General features: G+C 48.5%; 1 protein-coding gene across 2 annotated transcripts; it reads right to left on the bottom strand.

Annotated features, from left to right (window-relative positions):
* Window positions 1–58: 58 nt before the first annotated feature.
* NELFCD (negative elongation factor complex member C/D) lies at window positions 59–13,996 on the bottom strand. Of its 2 annotated transcripts, XM_004062446.5 has the most exons (15): window positions 13,835–13,996; window positions 8,976–9,091; window positions 8,314–8,423; window positions 7,359–7,468; window positions 6,155–6,262; window positions 5,536–5,688; window positions 5,188–5,318; window positions 4,093–4,258; window positions 3,722–3,856; window positions 3,148–3,287; window positions 2,052–2,166; window positions 1,616–1,711; window positions 1,396–1,536; window positions 921–1,050; window positions 59–530 (listed from the first exon to the last, which is right to left on the bottom strand). In XM_004062446.5, exons 1-15 carry the CDS (start codon window positions 13,946–13,948, stop codon window positions 496–498), a joined length of 1,800 nt encoding a protein of 599 aa, XP_004062494.2. In that variant the 5' UTR covers window positions 13,949–13,996; the 3' UTR covers window positions 59–495. The 2 variants fall into 2 exon arrangements, with proteins under 2 accessions (XP_004062494.2, XP_055228839.2); XM_055372864.2 differs by lacking the exon at window positions 59–530 and having other exon boundaries at window positions 1,485–1,536; window positions 13,835–13,968.
* Window positions 13,997–18,648: the final 4,652 nt, after the last annotated feature.

Here is an 18,648-nt window from a genome sequence, read left to right as displayed (position 1 = left end):
TGCCTTATTCACACACAAAAACAATGTCACATCAGGACCTAATCCAACCCAGCAGAAAGGCTTTTTAAAAATTTACTTATTACTTGTGCTTAGCAAATTAAGACAATTACAATAAAACATCAACTAACTGGGTTCTTGTGAGAAAACTGAGGTCAGCTTGGAAAGGAGTTCCCCGAGTGGAGTTCCCAGCGGCCCACGGCTGACGGCCAGATCTGTCCTGAGGGGTCGTGGGAGCCCAGCGCCTGCCTTGAGGGAAATGAACACTGAAAACAGAATTTGGGAGCAGTATTGGATTGACAGCAGAGAAGGGACTGTTCGTAAGAGCAGTTTCTCACTGAAGCTGCTACTATTTTCCTTTGTAAAGAAGTCATCCACCTCCTCCCAGCGGTGCCCATTTTCAAGACGCTGCCCGAGCCTCTTAAAACAGCTTCTTGAAAGGGTTTTTCCACAACGGGTTCTGGAATGTTCTGCTTCAGCTCTGGAGGATGCTCTAAATTAGTTCACCATGATGAAGTTAGATTTGCAGTGAGCTTTAACGAGGAAAACAGTGACTGTGTTAGAAACAGGAAACAGAACATGACATTTTCTTTTTTTTTTGAGATGCAGTTTTGCTCTTGTTGCCCAGGATAGAGTGCAATGGTGCGATCTTGGCTCACTGCAACCTCTGCCTCCCAGGTTAAGCGATTCTCCTGCCTCAGCCTCCTGAGTAGCTAGGATTACAGGCACGTGCCACCATGCCCAGCTAATGTTGTATTTTTAGTAGAGATGGGGTTTCTCCATGTTGGTCAGGCTGGTCTTGAACTCCCAACCTCAGGTGATCCACCCACCTTGGCCTCCCAAAGTGCTGGGATTATAGGCATGAGCCACCGCGCCCAGCTGACATTTTCTATCGTAGTAAAGGGCTAGGCAGTCAGCCTCACCTATAAACTCCGTCACAGGGTCATGCTCGCCTTCCGTTTTGATGGTACCTGCGATGCTGTCATTCTCCAGGATGGGGAGGAAAAGTTGCACGAAGTCAGAGGTATAAGGAGGAGCAATGACGTCCAGCACCTGTGTGGGGGAGCACAGGGTGACTTCTTCCGCACACTAGTGCGGGGCATCCACCGACATCCGGGTGAAATGGCCATCAGTTTGGAAAAAATCCCTCCCCGCCCCCACCGGCCGGTGACACCACCCATCTCCAACATTCAGATGCCCAGGGTGGTAATGGAGGTAAAGTGTGTCATACAGCTGCTACAGGCAGAAGGTGCTTTTTGGTAAACGAGTATCTGTCATTGTCATCACTACATCAGAAAGCACAGTTCTCAGTTAGGTACAAAATGAACTAAATTAAGCCAAAAAGGGCAGTGCTAGTGTAAACGGTATGAAACATGAAACCAACGGTGCATTGCTGACCTCAGTGACAAAATAGCGAATGAGTGAAATGTCAGTGTCCAGCTTCTCCAGACACTTTCGGATGTAACTGACAACAGGAAGTACATAACCTCGACTCAGCAGGTGAACCATCCTGTCCAGCAGTGTCTTCTTCAACTCAAGCTACAGAAGAAGGGGGACAGGCAGCTGGTTAGAGAGGGCCCTCCTCAGCCCTCTGGCAAGCCCCACGGGCACTGCTCACCTGCTCCATCACGTCCAGCTGGGAGTGCTCAGTCTCAAAAAGCTTAACAAGCAGCTGCAGGACCTGGGGGTGCAGGAGCTGGTGGCAGGTGCTGATCTACAAACAGGCCAGAGGGAGCTTTGCTGAGCAGTGTGGTCACGCTCAGCACACAGAGAAACCGGGCACTGTCACAGCCACCAAAGAGCTTATCACTGCGGAAGAAGGTCCTGACACCTAAGCCAGGGCCATCAGCTTCCAGTAACACTTGACTGAGGTTAAGAAATTTCTGCAGTCAATGAAGCTAGGTCCTTAAGAGGAAAATCCTCACTTAAGACAGAAATAACTATTTTTGAGAAGAGTATCCTCTAAACTCACTAAATAGATGCAATGTTAATGCCAACGTAAACAGCATGAGACAGACACTGTGTACGCTGTGAACAGCCCTCCGCCCTCTTACCTCATCCAGCAACGCCAGGTGGACAGGGGTATGGTCAGTCTGCAGCTGAAAGTACCTTGGTTCTGATACAGTCCAATCCACCCACTTCAGCACACCCATTGCTACCACTGGAAACCTACAGTTAAGGCAGAATGCTTCCTTTAAAAAACAATTTAAAACACAAAATATGCTAGAAAAGCATTAAAGGAAAGTTAAAAACAAACTCAAATGACTCCATCATTCACCCTTCAATACGCCCCCCAACCCTTTTTTTTTTTTTTTTTTTTTTTGAGACAGGGTCTCACTCTGTCATTCAGGCTGGAGTACAATGGCACAATCATGGCTCACTGCAGCCTCCCGAGTACCTGGGACTACAGGTAAGTGCCACCATGTCTGCTAATTTTTTGTAGAGAGAGGGTCCACCATGTTGCTCAGGCTGGTCTCAAACTCCTGGGCTCAAACGATCTTCTTGCCTTGGCCTCCCAGATTGCTGGGATTCCAGGCGAGAGCCACTGTGCCTGGCGTAAGCTCTGCTTATTAGTAAATAGCGTGAATGGATCAGCAGCCACTCAACATGCGGTGCAAGAAGCAGAGTTCAATTCTCTGCTCACTTTAAACCACTTATTGAAAGGAAAAGATCATTAATGAGCGATACTCAGTGAGTTTGGTGGACTGGGTTGAAGTTTACCTTTATTTAGCAAACTCTTTCTTCATCCCTAGTATAAATTATTAGGGGAAAGACATGCCTAAGAGGACACACTATTTCTAGGACACGTCTATTTATATGATTGGCATAATCACAAATCATTTCTATCTAAGCAATACTTTGTGGGCATAACTTTACCTATAAATAGACCCTTCAAATCAATTTTTGTTAACTCTGGCTATCTTTTACTTAGCCTAATTTGTACTCAACAGACTTCTGGCAAATAAACACCTGAAAATTACTCATGCTGCTAAAGCTGTTTAAAGTTCCCTATATACTGTTTAAAAATGAAAAAATAAATAAAATGAACAAGTATCGCTGAAGCTTTTGTTATTTGAGCTTTCAATATGAAAACTCAAACCACCTCCTCCCCAAAGGACTGATTTAAGAACTGAGTTTCGTTTTGCTTACCTAATACACTGATAAAGTGTGCTCAATTCTGCCACTAGTTCAGAGGCCCCTTTGTTCTCGTTGCAACACAAATTGTGAACGGTTTCGACAGCTTTTGACGTTGACTTCAGCTCATCTTTGTTGATGCTCACTCGCTTGTTCTGAAAACACACACACAAGCTGGTGAGCCTGACAGGGCAGATATCCCTGCTGTCGGGGTGTTCTGGTGTCGGCCACTTCTTGCAAATCACTTTCCCTGTTTCTACTTAAGTTGGGAGTCAATTCAGCTGTCAAACTTCACAGTCACACAGTGTACAGAAACTGAAAAGCAATGAGACTAGTGTTTGTCCATGTTTTAAGGAAATCAGTTTCATTTCTTTAGTCACATTTCAATTTACGGTTTGCAGAGCATTGGAGACATTACGCACATTTTCTGGAGACGTTTAGCGCTTTCTCTAGGCAGAAACACAAGAAAACACATGCCTGATACTAGGGAGGGTCAAGATTTCTTGCAGCCAAAATTCCAAAATAATATCAAAGCAGAGGAGGATATTTGTCTCCTAAAAAATCCACAAATTCCCAGAACCGATGGTACCTTCTTCCAGGTCTCAACCACGCTTGCTGCGTACGCCAAGATGTGGATGTATTTGTGCTTGTGGTCCTGGTTGATCCGAGCCCCTGGTTTAAAGAGTGACTGCATGAACAGGTCCAGGAAGGCTGGAACGCGGATCTGAGGAGAAGCATATGCCCAGTTCGGGATGGCAGGTGTGAGGGCACTGCTCACCCACCTCCCCTCAGGGTTCCCTACACAGCAGGGGCCCAACAGGCTCCAGGCAGAGAGTGTGACTGAGGAAGGACCAGGACAATGATGGATTTGCATTCACAGCCTTCAGAGAATCAGACAAGCACAGACTTTCCAAAGTCACCTTACCAGTTGGCATTGGGGATTCTTGAGAAGCAACTTACGAGTTCAACCGGAGGAGGGTCCATGCTTGTGAACATCTTGAACAGGACGGTGATGTCAGCAGGGTTCAGGGCTCCTTTGGACAGCATGGCCCCGAGAGCCTGGCAGGCCCTGGGGTAGGAGGCAGCTGTGCCCAACGCTAGTGTGATCTGACTGGCGTCATGACCTCTTGATGAGAAAAACCATAGAGCCCGTTACTAACAAGGCAGCTTCTTTTTTCTGTTATTTTTTACACATATAATACTTTGCATTGTTCGGATCTGTTTTTCTGTCATTCACGAGTATACTGACTGACCCACAAAAATAACATTTACAACACTGGAAAAGTGATTCAAATACAGCTTGCTGGCTCTATAATAAAGGAGTCACACACTTTAAATACTTAGGAACACTCTATTGGTAGCAGAAAATAAAGCTAATATGAGCTCATTTTGCGACACTGTAACAATGAGATTGCTGGACAACTATTTCCAGACTGACTTGATTTGTTACTTCTGAATCCCAGTGTAAAAGCCCAGGTCCATAACTCCAGCAAAGGGAAGACGAATCAAGTGCTTTACAAAACAGTCCTCAAAGCAGCACTTTAGAAAGCCAGCTCTCCAAGTATACCAAAAACAACTCTCACTTTTCCAGCTCTGCTGGATAAAAGGAAGTTTTTAATTTTTTTTTTTTTTTTTTTTTTTTTGAGACAGAGTTTCGCTCTTGTTGCCCAGGCTGGAGTGCAATGGTGCAATCTTGGCTGACCACAACCTCCACCTCCCAGGTTCAAGCGATTCTCCTGCCTCAGCCTCCCAAGTAGCTGGGATTACAGGCATGTGCCGCCACACCCGGCTAATTTTGTATTTTTGTTTACTAGAGATGGGGTTTCTCCGTGTTGGTCAAGCTGGTCTCAAACTCCTGACCTTAGGTGATCCATCCGCCTCGGCCTCCCAAAGTGCTGGGATTACAGGCGTGAGCTACCACGCCCAGCCAAAAGCAAGTTTACCTCTACGTTGAACAGAAGGAGCTAGCAGCTTTGGCTGTGGAACACGGGCCATGGGAAGGGTTTTGTGGGGAGCACTAGGAAGGAAGGGTTGAGCAGAAACAGGGCCTCTCACTTCTCCTGGGCAAAGCGCTGCACTTCCTGGGCGATCCTGCGCACAGCGGAGCCCCCCTGCTCCTCCTGGGCCAGCACGGACATCATGGCCTGGGCAAACAGGTACGTGTGCTCCCCGTGGCACACCATCTTCTGAAAGATTGCAGGGAGAGAGGGGGTGGGGTTTACTACTCTAGCACAGACGGGCGGATGAGAGCCAAGCCTCCACCGTGCTCAGGCCCGGGAGTGAGCATCCTGGAAGGTGCCCTCAGAAATGGAGATTCTCTCCAGGGAAGGAGCATCTCATGCTTGAAAACCAAGACCCAAAGCAGCCTCCTTCTAATCGGAGGTTCATAGAGAAAGAACTTACGGCAAACTCAGGGAGATTTTTTTCAAGGTTTTCTTCTCCTCCATCTAAAATTGTAGCTAGAGAGGTCCGGAGCACTCTCGAGAACACTTCTAGCTGCTGGCATGCTGTGGACACACTGGTGATCTCCCCCTGGTACCCTGCGTCAGAAATAAGCTAGGACAGAAAACAAGAAGTCAGAGGGGCGGCACGCAGTGACCGCACCTCCACGGGAAGCTGGCTTGTCAGTGTTTGTGGTGAGGTGGAGTAACTGTGCGCTGGTCGTGGGTCTCAGGCCTTCACTCCGCCCTCACCCTGCTATCACCTAGGTGTGTGCCCTGGGCTGACCACCTCTCCATCGTTTCTTCATATGCAAGAGGAAGATCAAGCAGGCACGCCTAAAGCTCCTCTCCAAGCACAAGAGAATTCTTGTGTCCCTGCTAAATCCTAAAACACAGTCAACACTGACCCAAAAACAGATACAAATTTTACACTTTTCTTTCTCAGTGTAAGGCTTATGAAAATAAAACAATAAAGACCTTTATGGAAAAAAAGCAAATATGAACTGTCAAAGGAAACAGACCAACAACCAAAAATAAACATTCATAAACACTTTTCTCCTTAACTCTAGAACTCTTCCTACCTTAACGGTGAAGTTCAGCATCAAACAGTCTGGATGGGCTTCAGCCAGTTTATAAAAAAGGTCCCGCCACGTGGTATGTGCAATCATCTGTTCCAGCCACGCTGGGGTCTGCCAACAAACACACAAACAGCAAGATAGGAGGAGGCCCCGCTTTTACTTGAGTGGAGATTCTGTTGTATAAACGATCACAGGAGATTGGTGCTGATGAACTCCCCATGGGCATCTAGTTCTGGGGGAGGTAGACCCAGAGCTGGCCACGGCCACACAGTTGGCTGAGTGACAGAAAGGTCCCTAGATGCCCGCTCAGCTTTCAGAAAATCGGACTCAACACAGGAGGGTACTGAAAGTTGCTTCCTAGGAGACACCGAGAACCGCATAGAGCTGCCTTGCACACACAGGGAGCTCATGCTGCCCCAGCTTGTATGCCCTTAGCAAAAGAGAAAGAGGCCATTTAAATGGCACAGGTGGTCTGGCCCATCACCACATGGAGTAGCCAGAAAAACATTTCTCTCAGCTCTCCTATGTGACGGATGTCCTCAAGGGCTGTGCTCTGAACCTGCCATCCTGTTTGTGCCAAGGCCAGCTCCCCAAGGCTGCTCCCAGCCACAGATGGAATGCAGCAGGGCCTCAAAAGCAGGCCTGTCCAGGAGACGTGGGCTCCCAGAATGGGCACCTGTGGCTTAAAGATTCCCCACTGATATGGCTGGAACGTTCTGGAAACTGCACTGCAGCCTAACATTCTTCCTACTAACCCTCATTCCTTCTCTCTTGCCCTCAAGGGTCAGACTGCATCACAGCTACCCCAGCCTCCTCCAGCCCTACCCCATCTTCCCTCATAGTCGCTTCCCCATCATCTCCTGCAGGCCTAGCCCTGTCTTGGCAGCTGCTTCTTGGAGGAACCAAACGAATCCACCACAACACTCCAAGGGCTGTGCCCTGGAGTCAGCCTGAGAGGGGAAATGGTGGGAACTTGCTGTTCATTCTCTTGATCTCAGAAACTGTATGCCTCTTGTATGCAAGCATGTCACGACCCTGGGTACAGAGTTTAAAGGGCAATTCTGACTAGATGCAACTTCTGTCTCACACTCTGATTTTAGTCCTCAACTCTGCCATTACTTACATGATATGCCACGCTCCACTGTACACAGGGAATTTGCAAAAGACCCTAGGGCCTGGTACTAGACAAAGAAAAATAATTTCTCACCTCTCCTTCTTCAGTAAAAATAGAATCTGCTTTGCGGGGATCAAAATGTTTGATCAGCAAACTCTTCAAGTGATTTTCCACAGTTTCCTGAACCTGCACTGGCTCAACACCTGAAAGAGAATAAAAGCAACTAGACAATGGCAAGCTGTCCATTCACTGTGTGGCTTTAGAAAGCAAATGGTCAAAAGTCTCTATGTGAATCAAATACCAAAGAATTGCTTCTGACCACTTATATATGTAAGGTTTTGGAACTCTTCAAAGTAGTTATCAATGATAAGACCAAAAAGCAGCACAGAACAGAACACACAAGTCTGGTCCACCCCTAACTTCATGGAAAGGACAGCACCATCTGCAGAGCCTCACTGAGGATAAAGACAAATGGCCCCAGCAGACAGGTAGGGGGATGGAAAAACATCCCTGCCCAGTGAGGAGGGAGCAGATGGCAGCCAAAAGAGACACACTTGTATCTAATCACCGGGACAGCAGTGTGTCCACAAGCTTCCGGACAGCACGCACTTCAGTGATGTCATCTGCACCCGGCTCCGTGGATTTACAGTAAGACTCTACTTTGATCATATTAACTAAAAGCCATAATCACAGCCAGTCCTAAATTATCCGTCATTTACTGCTTGCTGTAATAGACGTCTTGAAAATGACACACTGAACACACACTGTATAATCCTATAATTCTACAACATGGTAGGGAAAACAGCTCAATGAGAATCACGTTTGCAGGCTACCAGTAAACCTCAATTACTGAATCAAAGATAAGAGGCAAGCAGATACAAATGAGTAAGATAAAGATAAAAATGAGTAAGAAGTTCAGCTCTTTCTTACACAAGTCTCAGAAACCAGGAAATCAAAGCAGGCTTCGTATCAGTGTTATAAGGACCCAAAAGTCCATTTTTTAAAAAGTGGGGGTAACTAGCCAGGACAGGGGACACCCACAAAGCACCTGTCTGAATGAGCCACTCGGCCAGCAGGTTCACAGTCTGGGCCACAGCGGTGTAGTTTTCAGATAAGAGCTGGATAACATTCTCTGGAGACCCTCCTGCCTGAAAATACCTAGGGAAAGTAACAAAGCAGCAATTACACCCGAATGAATGGAATGATGGACAACAGGAAGGTAAGGAAGGAGGAAGAGAATCACGTTTCAAAATTTTTAAAGCAGCGGAGGGGGCTGGGTGCAGTGGTGCACACCTGTAATCCCAGCACTTTGGGAGGCAGAGGTGGGAGAATCACTTGAGCCTAGGAGTTCAAGAGCAGCCAGGGCAACGTAAGGAGCCCTGTCTCTCCCAAAAAAAAAAAAACAAAAATAGCCAGGCATGATGGCAGACGCCTGTGGTGGCCACCTTGCGAGGCTGAGGTGGGAGAACTGCTTGATTCCAGGAGGCTGAAGCTGCAGTGAGCGGTGATTGTGCCACTGCAACAGAGCAAGACTCTGTCTTAAAAAAATTAAAAAAAAAAAAAAAAAAAAGTGGCAGAGGGGACCCCCCCTTGAAGCCTTTAGTTCAGTTCGCATTACTCTTGCTTTACATAGCACCTTCTGGGTGTATTACAAAACTTTCTCTAAATTATCCCCAGCCTCCTCCCAATACAGACACCTTTCTCACATACCTCTTCAGAGTGTTGAAGATGGAGGGTTCCATGATATAATCCCGGGTGGAAAATTTATGCAGACATTCTTGCTGAACCTCCGCATCATCCTCTCCTTCTCCAGAATCATCCTCCTGCTGTTGGTAAATGCCAAGAGCCAGGATATTTTTTTCATTAATACAAATACCCTAATCTCACCTTAAATCGTATAATGCTGCCCATTTTGAAAGTATTCTACACACATTATTTCATTTGACTTTCATGACAATTTCATGAAATGGGCTGGACAGATAGTGAGTGGCTAGGAAAATGGGATCCAGGATCACACTGAGTGGGTGTGTACAACTCCTCCCTGGCAAACCGCGTTCCATGCTCACACAAGTTACCCAACCTCTCTGAGTGTCCATTTCCTCCTCTGTTAAGTGAAGATAATAATAACGCCTATTCCCATTTGGCTGTTGTGAGGATTCCATGAGCTAATTTTTGGAAGAACCCAGCATAATCCCTGACATTTAGTAACAGTGCAATAAATAGTAAACTATTATTATTATTGTTTTCACTATTCTTATTTCATACATGCCACTGAAGAGTAACAACCTGATTCTTGAAAGCAAGAGCCATCACTTACCATTAGAAAGTAAAGACCACTAACTCGCCTTGCATCCACACTTCTGGCTGGACTCCAGTCCCAATTCTATGTGGAAGCAACCTCAGGCCTGTCACTCCATCTAAGGGCAAAGCAGGCTTCTTCACCTGCTAATGACCATGTGAGGATGGACTGTGATCCCAAACCCTGTCCAACTTTAACACTGCCACCCTAACTAACAAGCAGATGCTTTTTGAACATTCAGTCTGCACTGTGCTCATCAACCAAGGAACCTAAGAAAATGTAAGACAAGACAAGGCTTTTTCCATCAAAGAAGTTCACAAACTAATAGGACAGACAGACCTCCACGCAACCTACTCTAACATAATGGGGCAAGAGCTGGGCCAGGGGTCAGCAAACTATGACCCAGAGCCGAATCCAGCCCTCTCCTATTTTTGCAAATAAACTTTTACGGAACACAAGCACACCCATTCTTTTAAGGACTATCTATGATTGCTTTCCCCCTGTAAGGGCAGAGGTAAATAGTTAAGACAGAGACAGGCACAACCTAAAATATTTGCTATCTAGCCTTTTTCAGAAAAGTTTGCTCACTCCTGATCCGGACTAAGATCCTAAAAGCAGTGCTTTGGGAGCAGACAGAACCCGATGACTTCCCAGTAAAAGCTGTGGAGTCTTCTCTCAGACCAGATTTGCATGGGGAACGCTGAGCCCCTAAGGGCGTGACAGAGGCCGGACTTCACCCCGAGCTTCATTCCCATGTGTCTGTTTTCTTGGGCTTCCACCCTGGGCACTCACCTACCTGCCTCTTCCACCACCTCTTGGGTCATGCTATCTACCTGCTCACAAATCTAGAATTAGCCTGGATCTCTCTCTCCGTCTTTCCTCTCTTAAGCTCCAGACTCAGGTATCCAACATTCCATTCTCATTTCCAGTCAGATGTCTCACAAGTATCCAAACTCCTTAGGTCCAAAACTGACATATTTTCCCTGGAAACAGATCTTCTTCCTACAACTGATATTTTGGTAAAGGTATCCTTCATATATCTACCTGTTACCCCCCAAACCTGAAAATCATCCTCAGCTTCTCTCCCTCACCCCACCCCCACATCCTGTCACAAAGACTCATCAGTTCCATCTCCCATCTGTCTATCCAAGGTGGTCCTTCTTTCCACATTTGCCTCTGCTCTTCCTTATTTTTTGTATGCTTGCAGTAGCAACATTCCCCTAAAGTCTCAGTCTTATTCCTTCCTTTCAATCATCTTTCACACCGTGGCCACAGTGATCTCTGTAAGCCACAAAACTGACATCTCTCTCCTGCTTAAAGATTCCCATCTCCTTCAGGAAAAAACGCCCCAGCTCTAGCAAGAGCGTGCCCTTCCCACTTCCCCTGTCCGTTCTGACCTCTCACCACTCCCCATTTGCAATCTGCAGCAGGACTCATCTATTTGCATGTCTGCAGCTCTTAGTTTCCACCATCCAGACTGAACATCACAGTGGCCTCCTTACACATCTTCCTACCTCCCACTATGTAACATGGCATCAGGCGAACAGAATTTGGGTCACCAACTATCTTTTAAAATCCAGTTCTTGCCACCCTCCTAACATCTTTCCTAACTTTCTGTCCCTCTTCCAAGCAGAGTCACAGAATAAACACGAAATGAACGTCTGGTCCACCCCCCTCATCCATGAGAGCCCACTGGTGTGTCAGTGGGCCAAATTAGGATCATGATTAAAATTCCCCAAACATGAGACTCCCCAATCTCCCATCAGTGGGGTCTAGGTCTGACTGCACAAACTTGGGCAAATAACTCACGCGCTTGGTCTATAAAGTGAAGGTACTGATTAGATGGCCCTTATACGCACCAGTTCTAACACTTTATGACTCAAAGCCTCAAGGTGAGGCCGGGCACGGTGGCTCACACCTGTAATCTCAGCACTTTGAGAGGCGGAGGCGGGCAGATTACTTGAGGCCAGGAGTTCGAGACCAGCCTGGCCAACATGGTGAAACCGCATCTCTACTAAAAATACAAAAATTAGCCGGGTGTGGTGGCACCGGCCTGTAATTCCAGCTACTTGGAGAATCACTTGAACCCAGGAGGTGGAGGTTGCAGTGAGCCAAGATGGCACCACTGCACTCCAGCCTGGGTGACAGAGTGAGACTCCATCTCAAAGAAAGAAAGAAAAAAAAAGGCCAGGTGCGGTGGCTCACGCCTGTAATCCTAGCATTTTGGGAGGCCGGGGCAGGCGGATCACCTGAGGTCAGGAGTTCAAGACCAGCCTGGCCAACGTGGTGAAACCCTGCCTCTACTAAAATACAAAAATTAGCCGGACATGATGGCGGATGCCTGTAATCCCAGCTACTCAGGAGGCTGAGACGGGAGAATTGCTTGAACCCAGGAGATGGCGGTTGCAGCGAACTGAGATCAAGCCACTGCACTCCAGCCTGTGCAGCTAAGCGAGACTCCGTCTCAAAAAAAAAAAAGAAAAAAAAAAAGGCTCAAGGTGATATACTAGATGCCCCAAACACCAACCTACCACTAAGCTAATTCACACCTTCTCATCTGGACCACTTTGGTAGTCAGCAATTTGACGAAGTGGCAACGGAGGCAAAGGATGTGGGTTTGGGTCCCCTCTCCTTCCTTTATTAGTTTCATGACCTTGGGCAGGTCACTAAGTCTTTTCGTCTCATTTTGTTCACTTACCAGATAAGTAGGGTAACACCCAACTCAAAATCCTGTGTGTAGAAGGGGATAACGCATGACACACATGGCCCAAGCTCTCAGTTAGCTAAGTCTGACTCTATCCACTCCACCCTAAGCCTCCAACACTGTGAAATGATCCAACATGCAAATCTACTCGTGTCACTCCCTGCCCCAAACTCCTGAACAAGCCATACCATTCAGCAGTTCTCCAAGGATCTTCAGAACCTGCTCCCTACTGACCTCCTGCCACTGCTTCCACCAGGCAGCTAACATCACAGGGCTTCTTTCAGTTCCAGAAACACATCGCCTGCCTTGGCATTTTAGACCATGGCTCCGAAGCCGCCATCACACCACCACCCATGTTCATCAACGTAAGCCCCACTTTATCCTTTATTCCCTCAAAATACCAGTTCTAAATGCACCAGACATCCCCAATCTTGATTCTTGTTAAAAATGCAAGTTCCTGGGCCACGAGCAGTGGCTCACGCCTGTAATCCCAGTACTTTGGGAGGCCGAGGTGGGTGGATCACCTGAGGTCAAGAGTTTGAGACCAGCCTGGCCAACATGGTGAAACCCCGTCTCTACTCAAAATACAAAAAAAAAAATAAAAATAAAAATAAAAATTAGCTGGGCATGGTGGTGGGCGCCTGTAATCCCAGCTATTCGGGAGGCTGAGGCAGGAGAATCGCTTGAATCCGAGAGGCAGACGTTGCAGTGAGCCGCGATGGCGCCATTACACTCCAGCCTGGGCAACAAGAGCGAAACTCCACCACAAAAAAAAAAAAAAAAAAAAAAAATGCAAGTTCCCAGGCTCCCGTCCAGACCAACTGTTGGGCCGTCTCCAGGGGAGGGACGTGAGAAGCTACATTTCAATCCTGCGCCGCAGGTGGGTCTTTAGAGTAAGGTGGGGACACATTGTCCAGACTAGAGCTGCCTGCCCTGGCTCTGCAGTCCCTGTCCTCAGGGTGGAACAGAGTGATCCCTCCTGGGCTTCCACCCCAAACCCTGGAAGGTCAAGGCCCGAAGATCCTTTCCATCAGTTTGCCCAAAAACAGATGAAATCAGCCCAAGGTGCTGAAGAGTAGTTTATAAAACAGTAAAGCACATGTAGGAATGCCCTAAGTTCTACTTTTTCCTCATGATGCTAGTGTGAAGTTTTTCCACTTTATTTTTGTTTAAAAGTCTGTGAGCTCCGGACCCAACCCTCCACCTTAGCGTTGGTGTCCCGCCCGCCGCGGGGGTCGCAGGGCCGGCGCCGGGCCTGGCCGGAGCGAGGGGGTACTGGGGGCCTCGGGCCGCCCCGCGCCAGAGCCTCCGGCGCCTCACCCCCACCCCAAGGTCCTGCAGGCGAGGAGGCGGGGACCCCGGCGGCCGCGCCGCGGGACCCCGGGCGGGCGGGCGGGGGCGGGGCGCGCTGTGCTTGAACCACACGGTGACCGCGCGGGCCGTGCGCGCGCACACCCCCCGCACGCCCGCAGCCTCGCGCCGCGCGGCCTCGCCGGGAGCGGGGCTGGCCCGCCGGCGGCGGAGACGAACGATTCTCTCTAGGGTGCGCCCAGTGCCCCGCCTCACCTGGCCGCCGTCAGCCTCGTCGCCCCACTCGGCCGCGCTCCCGTAGTAGTCCTCGTCCATGATGGCGCCCGGCGCGGCCCCCGCCATGCCCTCCCGCGTGCGAGCGCGGCGCATGCGCGAGGCGGGGACAGGCGGGCGGGCGCACGCGCGGCCGCGCGCCTCGGCCGGGGCGGGAGGCGGGGCCTGGAAGAAGGGGCGGGGCCTGGAGGAAGGGCAGGGCCGCGGGCTCGGCACTGGGAACAAAGGGGACCGGCGGAAGGAACGCCCCCAGTCGATCCCGGAGCGATGCCTGGGTGGACCAGGGGCTTAGCTCCGGAGAGAGGTTTCCCACTGGATTCGTGCACAGCCCCTCCCCTGCTGCGCCGGCTCTGCGAGCCCCAGTTTCCTCATCTGGCAGCTGGAAACAAATCCTTCCGGAAGTGTCCAGGACCCGTGAAAGTGTTTTAATTTCTTTTAGTTTTGGTAAAAAGTACTAAACGCGACCGGGCGTGGGGGCTCACGCCTGTAATCCCAGCACTTTGGGAGACCGAGGCTGACGGATCCCTTGAGGTCAGGAGTTCGAGGCCAGTCTGGCCAACATGGTGAAACCCCGTCTCTACTCAAAATACAAAAATTAGCCGGGCGTGGTGGCATGCGCCTGTAATACCAGGTACTTGGGAGACTGAGGCAGGAGAATCGCTTGAACCCGGGAGGCGGAGGTTGCAGTGAGCCAAGATCGCACCATTGCACTGCAGCCTGAGCGACAGAGCGAGACCCTATCTCAAATAAATAAATACATACATACATACATAAAAAGGGCAGGGCACGGTGGCTCACGCCTGTAATCCCAACACTTTGGGAGGCCAAGGCGGGCGGATCACCTGAGGTCAGGAGTTCGAGACCAGCCTGGTCAACATGGTACAACTCCTTCTCTACTAATAATACAAAAATTAGCTGGGCATGGTGGCGGGCGCCTGTAGTCTCAGCTACTCAAGAGGCTGAGTCACCAGAACCGCTTGAACCCAGGAGGTGGAGGTTGCAGTGAGCCAAGATCACACCACTGCACTCCAGCCTAGGCAACAGAGTGAAACTGTGTCAAAAAAAAAAAGAAAGAAAAGAAAACGAAAGAAAGAAGAAAGAAAGAGAGAAAAGAAAAGAAAAAAGAAAAGAGAAGAAAAAGTATTGAATGCAGTGGAAAGTAGCATTTTTAATTTTTTATAAAATGGAAGATAGGCCCACAAAGCAAACGTGCCCAGAGCTGACAAAAATCTCTGGAGAAAGGACCTCTCTGGTCGTTGCCAAAGGGAGCAGCTGACGCTGTTGTAAAGCCCGCAGCACGATTCCCAGCGTGAAGTAGGGGGTGAGAATATGACAGCCTCCTGATGATCACGGAAAGGTTTTTGTTTGGTTGTTGTGTTTTTGTTTTGTTTTAATTTTAGATTCAGTACACGTGCAGGTTTGTTACATTGGTATATTGCGTGATGCTTCTAATCCTTTCGCCAACCTTTTTCAGCCTTTACCCCTCTCCACACCTTCTGCCTTTTGGAATACCCCATGTCTGTTGTTCCCATCTTTGTGTCCAAATCACAGAAAATTTTAAACAGGGAGATTAACGCCATCGAATCTGGATGCTTTGAAAGGTAACGCCCATGGCTGAGCGCCTCGGCTCACACCTGTAATCCCAGCACTTTGGGAGGCCAAGGTGGGAGGATTGCTTGAGGCAAGAGTTTGAGACCAACCTGGGCAACATAGCAAGACACCGCCCCCCCTTCCCCCGCCCCCAGCCAGGTATGGTGATGCACGCCTGTAGTCCTAGCTGCTCGGGAGGCTGAGGCAGGAGGATTGCTTCAGCCCAGGAGTTTGAGGTTACAGTTTGCTATGGTCGTGCCATTGCATTTCAGCCTGTGTGACAAAGTGAGACCCTGTCTATAAAGAAAAAAAAGAAAGGTAATGCCTATGTCAGTAAGGAAAGAGTATTAGAGAAAAGAGCTCCAGAAGATTGATAGTAGTGACTACTTTTGGAGAACTTATCAGGGAATATGTCTTCATTTATTCAACAAATGTTTATTGAGTGTTCCCTAAGTGCCCAGCACTGCGCTGCTCCCTGGAGCTCGGTGAACAAATTGGACCCGATCCTTGCCCTGGTAGGGCCTACATTCTACTGAAGGAGCTGAATGGGGGGGAGGGGGTGGGGGGAACAAATAAAGACGGAAGGTGATCAGTGCTAGTATTCTGTGATAATAGAATCTTCTTGGGGAGATCAGAGATGGCCACTGAGCAGCTTACATTTGAACTGAGTCATGTCATGAAAGGGGCAAGCTAGCTAAGACCCAGGGAAGAGCATTTCCAGAGAGCAGAACTGCCAGGGCAAAGGCCAGGCATGCGTACTTGGAACAGAAAAGCCACTGAGAGCAGCACCTGGCAGGCCAAGGAGAAATCTAGATGAGGTGGGCAAGGCAGGGAGGGCCAGATCTTGGGAGGGAGTTAGGTCTGTATTAACTGAGGGCCATCTCTGAGGATTGAATGTAATAAGGTATGCCAAGCACTGAGCAGAGAGCTTGCACATGGTAGGTGCTCAGCAAGTATGCATCATTATGAGGAAGATGAAACGTTTGGATTTTTTTTTTCTTGCTCTGAGCGGGTGAAAGGACATATCTGAATTTTCAAAGGCATTTCTCCTAGCTGAGGGGGCGTTACAGAAGGAAGTGAGAAGGTGAGAATGTAAATTAAGAGGCTTCGGTGAGCATTAATGGAGGGGGTTGCTGAGAAGGAGCTGTGGCTAACTGCTGTGAAGTTGGGGTCAAGTCCAGAGGATACAACAGCCTTGGGGGTGGGAGATGGGAGCCAGGAGCAGGGGCAGGGAAGATGCTGCTATGACCCCCAGCTTGTGTGCCTGGGGATGGCCAACAGCTGAGACAGGGAACCCAGGAGGAGGGCAGGTTTCTGCATGGGATGATAATGAGTTCATTGGGTTGTGCTGAGTTAGAGGTGCCAACAGAACACCCATGCAGAGATGTCCTGCAGGCAGTTGGAGGTGGAAGTCTGCAGCTCCGATTCAAAGGATCCAGCTCCAGCTTCTATTCACAAGATTAAAGTGTATTAAGTTAATGAGTGCCCCTGCTGTTGGCTTGTTTCAGGGTTCATTTTCACTTGCTTTCTCAAAATGTTGGAAAGAATAGATGGCTGTTAAACTCCTCCTACCTCTCCTCTTAGATTTTTTAAAAAATAGTGCCAGAATTGAAAGCGGACCAATTAATGTATGTATAACTAATTGTGCCTACGGAATTGGGGATTATTCAACTCACTTCTCCTTCAACCAACAGGTTGGTTAATCCATTTATTGTTAAATGGATTAACAAACAACCCGTAATGAAAGCATTACATTCAGCCTATAAGTCACAATGATTTAAAAGTAACTGGGTCAGCCCGGCGCAGTGGCTCAGGCCCGTAATCCCAGCACTTTGGGAGGCCGAGGCAGGTGGATCACGAGGTCAGGAGATCGAGACCATCCTGGCTAACACGGTGAAACCCCGTCTCTACTAAAAATACAAAAAAATTAGCCGGGCATGGTGGCAGGCGCCTGTAGTCCCAGCTACTCGGGAGGCTGAGGCAGGAGAATGGCATGAACCTGGGAGGTGGAGCTTGCAGTGAGCCGAGATCATGCCACTGCACTCCAGCCTGGGTGACAAAGCGAGAGTCTGTCTCAAAAAAAAAAAAAAAGGAGCTGGGTCTATAGGTCTTGCCTCCTGAGATATTGTGGATCTGTTGTTTTTTCCAAAGCCTTGTCTAGATTGTCCAGATTAGCTTGCATTGGTTAAATACTCCTAAAGTCATTTAAGTTCTAAAGCCATTTTCCTGTTTAAGAAGAATTCTGGGCCGGGTGCGGTGGCTCATACCTATAATCCCAGCACTTTGGGAGGCCAACACAGGCGGATCACTTGAGGTCAGGAGTTTGAGACCAGCCTGGCCAACATGGTGAAACCCCATCTCTTCTAAAAATACAAAAAATTAGCCAGGTGTGGTGGCAGGTGCCTGTAGTCCCAGCTACTTGGGAGGCTGAGGCAGGAGAATCGTTTGAACTTGGGAGGCAGAGGTTGCAGTGAAGTGAGATCACACCACTGTACTCCAGCCTGGGTGACAGAGCAAGACTCTGTCCCCTGCCCCCCGCCAAAAAAAAAAGAAGAAAAAGAAGAATTCTGGTGGAGAATTTTTATGAAAATTAGAAGTTGGTTTCACTTAATCCATTGAGGAAATACTTACTGAGTGCCTACTAGGTGTCATGTGCTGGGATATAGCTGAATCAGAGACACAATTCATCTGGTGCTAACGGCAAAAAAGGAGAAAAGAGAAGCTATCTCTAACAATTTTTTTAAAAAATGCAGCGACCTCAGAAAGAGGTCAAGAAGTCCTTTCCAGGGAAGTTATGTTTAAGCTGAGACTTGTGACTTCAATCTGGAGGACAAAGAGAATAGGGTACAGTGGAGAAAATAAGAAATGACAGTAAAGAAAATGACTGGAGTACAGACATCAAAAGGAGAGAGAGAGACAGTAAGGGGAGAGAGAGAGAGGCCAGACCAGAGAGAGAGAGAGAAAGGGAGAAAGAGAGAAAGGGCAGGCCAGAGAGAGAGTAAGGGAGAGAGAGAGAGGGGCCAAGCCAAAGAAAAAGAAAGAGAGAGAGAAAGAGGCCAGGCCAGAGAGAGAGAGAGTAAGGGAGAGAGAGAGGCCAGGCCAGAGTCTGTTTTCTTCTCTCAGGACATGGGGCCACGACGTCCTTAGTTACAAATACCAGACACCTGGAAATCATTTGTAACTTCTGTTCCCCCATGATTCCTATT

The sequence above is a fragment of the Gorilla gorilla genome, chromosome 21 (genome assembly GCF_029281585.2).
Source record: "Gorilla gorilla gorilla isolate KB3781 chromosome 21, NHGRI_mGorGor1-v2.1_pri, whole genome shotgun sequence".
NCBI classification, from domain to species: domain Eukaryota; kingdom Metazoa; phylum Chordata; class Mammalia; order Primates; family Hominidae; genus Gorilla; species Gorilla gorilla.
Note: the sequence above shows the minus strand (reverse complement) of the source record. Positions and strands in the feature narration are given on the sequence as shown.